The sequence below is a fragment of the Epinephelus moara genome, chromosome 1 (genome assembly GCF_006386435.1).
Source record: "Epinephelus moara isolate mb chromosome 1, YSFRI_EMoa_1.0, whole genome shotgun sequence".
In the NCBI taxonomy this organism is placed as follows: domain Eukaryota; kingdom Metazoa; phylum Chordata; class Actinopteri; order Perciformes; family Serranidae; genus Epinephelus; species Epinephelus moara.
Genome location: NC_065506.1, coordinates 3,718,394 through 3,721,880, shown reverse-complemented (window position 1 = coordinate 3,721,880; position 3,487 = coordinate 3,718,394). Strand labels below are relative to the sequence as shown.

General features: G+C 43.2%; 1 protein-coding gene across 2 annotated transcripts in view; it reads left to right on the top strand.

Annotated features, from left to right (window-relative positions):
* hypk (huntingtin interacting protein K) overlaps positions 1 to 3,487 on the top strand; it is a 21,301-nt gene that overhangs the window by 16,024 nt on the left and 1,790 nt on the right. For both annotated transcript variants that reach the window (XM_050041795.1, XM_050041793.1), the window contains exon 3: positions 1,875 to 1,926. In XM_050041795.1, the coding sequence (XP_049897752.1) occupies positions 1,875 to 1,926 (52 nt within the window). The remainder of the gene's footprint in view (positions 1 to 1,874; positions 1,927 to 3,487) is intronic.

The window sequence follows — 3,487 nt, the reverse complement described above, 5'->3', positions numbered from 1 at the left end:
TGTATATATATATATATATATATATATGTATGTATGTATGTATGTATGTATGTATGTACCAACTGTGATGAGATACTGTGTCCCGCGAGCTCAGTTCCAAACAAACATCGCCGAGATGAAATTCCGCCTTCTGTGGCGACTTCCATATGTGGGCGGGTATATTCTACGGCACTGGGCCGACCCAAAGCCGACGTAACAGAGACGTTTCATGAGCTGGGACAAAAGAGTATTAAATTTAAAGATATCATATATATATGGCGCACATGTGTAAATTAACAGTCCCTTTATTCCAAAAGTGGTAAAGAAAGCAAGAGAAGAACATTTAATTTACAGGGCTTTCCCTGGAGGGTGGATGAACCCGGTTAAAGAGTACCCGCCCGGCCGGGACGCTCTAAAACTAAGGTGAGCGCGCCCATAAGGAGGCAGGGATCATTTCATTGGTCAACAGTAAATCTGGCGTTCTATTGGTTGGGGGATTTTGACAGGATTGTTACACAAAAAAATCCAAGTGCAGGGCAGAAATCTGAGAGTAGAAATTCCACAAGTGCACAGAAACAGTTTGAGCGCGAGGAGAAAAGCCAAAGCTCGAGCAGGAAATCTGTGCAAGCAAATGGTATCTGAGTGCAAGCAGCATGGTATCTGAGTGCGAGCACACAGTTTGAGCAGAAACAGAGTAGATCCAAGTGCAAGCAGAGGCTATTTGAGTGCGCGGGCAGGGTTTTTGAACGTGAAATCAATAAATAATGCTCTCAAACTGATAGACCACTCTCTTGAATAAAGATAGGGATAAAGCTCCATAGTACAGGTCATTTGGGCTGGTGTGAAAGCTGTCAGTCAAGCTGTCATTGCGGACCAAAACAACCAAACCAAGACCGCTGGAGATGGTGGGTCTCAGTTTGCTTCCAAATGGACTCTGGTGCAGTTTGTTTGTGGTGTGAAAGAAAACAAACCAACCACAGAATTTTATGATAGCCAATATGGGATTTTAGCAACAGCTAAACCAACAACAACAATAATAATAATAATAATAACATTAATAAATCCACCTGCTCGTCATCAAATCTGTCTCATGATTGATCCTGATAAAGGCCACATATATCCCATAAACTGTTTATGCATACATGTAACCACGGTAACACATGCACATCAGTGTACTTTGTTCACAAAGTCCATTAAAAAGTGTGTGACAGTGATCCCACAGTATTAAGCCCCAAATCATTACTGTACAAAAGGCCTCCTTTTCATCCTGTACTCATCCTCATTATTCATAACATGTCATTGATTTGCAGTCCAATAATAGCCTACTAATAATGCTTAAAATCAGTTATTTCTCTATGAGCTCTTTGTGAATCCAAAGAACAGAAATATAAACACCTTAGAAGCATTAAAGTGCTTCTGCATAAACCTCTTGTCAGTCACAAGAATTTGATTTCCCCATGTGGGTCCTGATGATGTAGACACCACAACTGTCCAATCAACGAGTTACCTATCAATCATTAGAACCTTATGTTTACTCCTCGTGGTTCATTTGCAAAAAGTCTGTGTGAACAGGAACCAAACCAAAACTCAAAACACAACAAATGCTCAATTTCCCCCTGGTGCGACAAAATGAATCCAACTACAGGTGTGAAAGCACCCTAAGATAGAGAACTCTGTCTTAAGGCTTAACATACGTTGCTGACCCATGAATCTTACTTCATAGTATACACGTCCATAGGTACCCAGTAATTACGTAAAGTAAACCCACAATTAACTATGAGATGGACACATACCATTTATAATAATTAGGGATTTCTCCATATTTACCTTATAGTATCCTGAGCAGCCTATAGCAGCCTATTGATTGTTGTCACTGTGTATGCTTTTGCTTTCAGAGAAAAAGAGTTGGCCAAAGTCACCATCAAGAAAGAGGACGTGGAACTAATTGTAAGTTTTACAGTAAATCAGCCTGGGGTGTTTTTGTCGTATTTGGTTCAGATGGACCAAATGTGTTCGTTGATGTTCTGACATAAAAATCGTAGCAAACTGGTTTCCATGATGATTTATTTGACATTTTGTCCACCCCATTGGTTTTCTACAGAAGCCTCATTGTCCGTTGGCAGTAATCCGCCACCGGAAACGGAAAGGGGGTTGTTTCCGACAAGGTTGTAGTCATTGTAGTCTTTTAGCTCAGCGAAAGTGCCGGCTCGAAAGTGCTGTGTGTGCTCCTGGAGGAAGAACGAGAATGAACGGAAAAGTTTTGTAATAAGTTTAAACAGCTGCACAATGGATTACTCGCTTGTAAACAACCTTTGCAGTACGATGCCTTTGAACACAATGCCAATCTTCCTCTTCTGTCTCTGCTTCTTTGTGTCCCATTACATTGCAATGGTTTCCTGCCGGTTGGCGACACCCACGTAAAGGAGCATTATAGCCATCAAGTGGGCTGGAGTGTTTAACACTTAAAGGATAACTTAGGTATTTTTCAACCTGGGCCCTATTTCCCCATGTGTATGTGTGCGTATGATTCATAGGTACAACTCGTTTTAAAATTGGTTAAGTATTGAGGGAGGAGGATGCAGCCGGCAGCCGTGAGGTAGATATGGGGGTAAATACGTCCCATATAAGTTTGCGCATTAAAAGTGCTTTTTTTCGCCACTGACCGGTTCAGATCGCCAGTGCTATCTCTGTAACATACTAAGCATTTCCCTTACCCTTCACCTTCTCCCGGCTGTGACGTCATCTCACAAGAGCTTTGCTCGTTGCCGGTAAGAAAGCAGAGGAGCCATGCTGAGTGCCGCTCAGAGTGGTGCTGGTTGTACTGGAGTACAGTTGAGAGTTTTAATGCATCGGTATCATGGCTGCATATTTACCCGATTTCGAGAATGAGGATGACCCCTTTTATTACGATGGCCGCCCGTACTTATTTGAGCCCGAGTATACAGACGAGGAGCTCCTACAAATTGAAGAGCAGACGAGGATAGACAGAGAGGGCCAACGAGCAGACGAGGGTGAAGCAGCGGCTGCACAAACGCGAATCTCTGAGGACTGGTGGTGCTCCTTGCTGTGACTCACAGCACAGAGGAAGAATGTCTGTGTTGCAACGAGTGGGACCTGCTGCCCAATATTCATGGTCTCGATGTGTCCTGGGATGATACAGAAACTACCAAACGCTGTGTAACTACATTAGAGGATTTCCCCCCTCTGATCAACAGGGCAGTGCTGGATACCTTTTTTCATGTGCCCAAAATAAATTGGAGGAGGCGGCCAAAACCACAGGGACCAAATGGTCAACTATCCATCAAGTACCGTAAAACTTGGTGTATAAGTCGCACTTTTTTTCCCTTTTTTTTCATCTAAAAAGTTGGGTGCGGGTTATAGACCGGTGCGACCTATAGACCAAGGTAAATGCTGATATAGGTAATTTGACCCACAAGATGGCGCTACGTTAGGCTGACCAAACGTCCTGTTTTGCCCGGACATGTCCACTTTTCACGTCCCGTCCGGG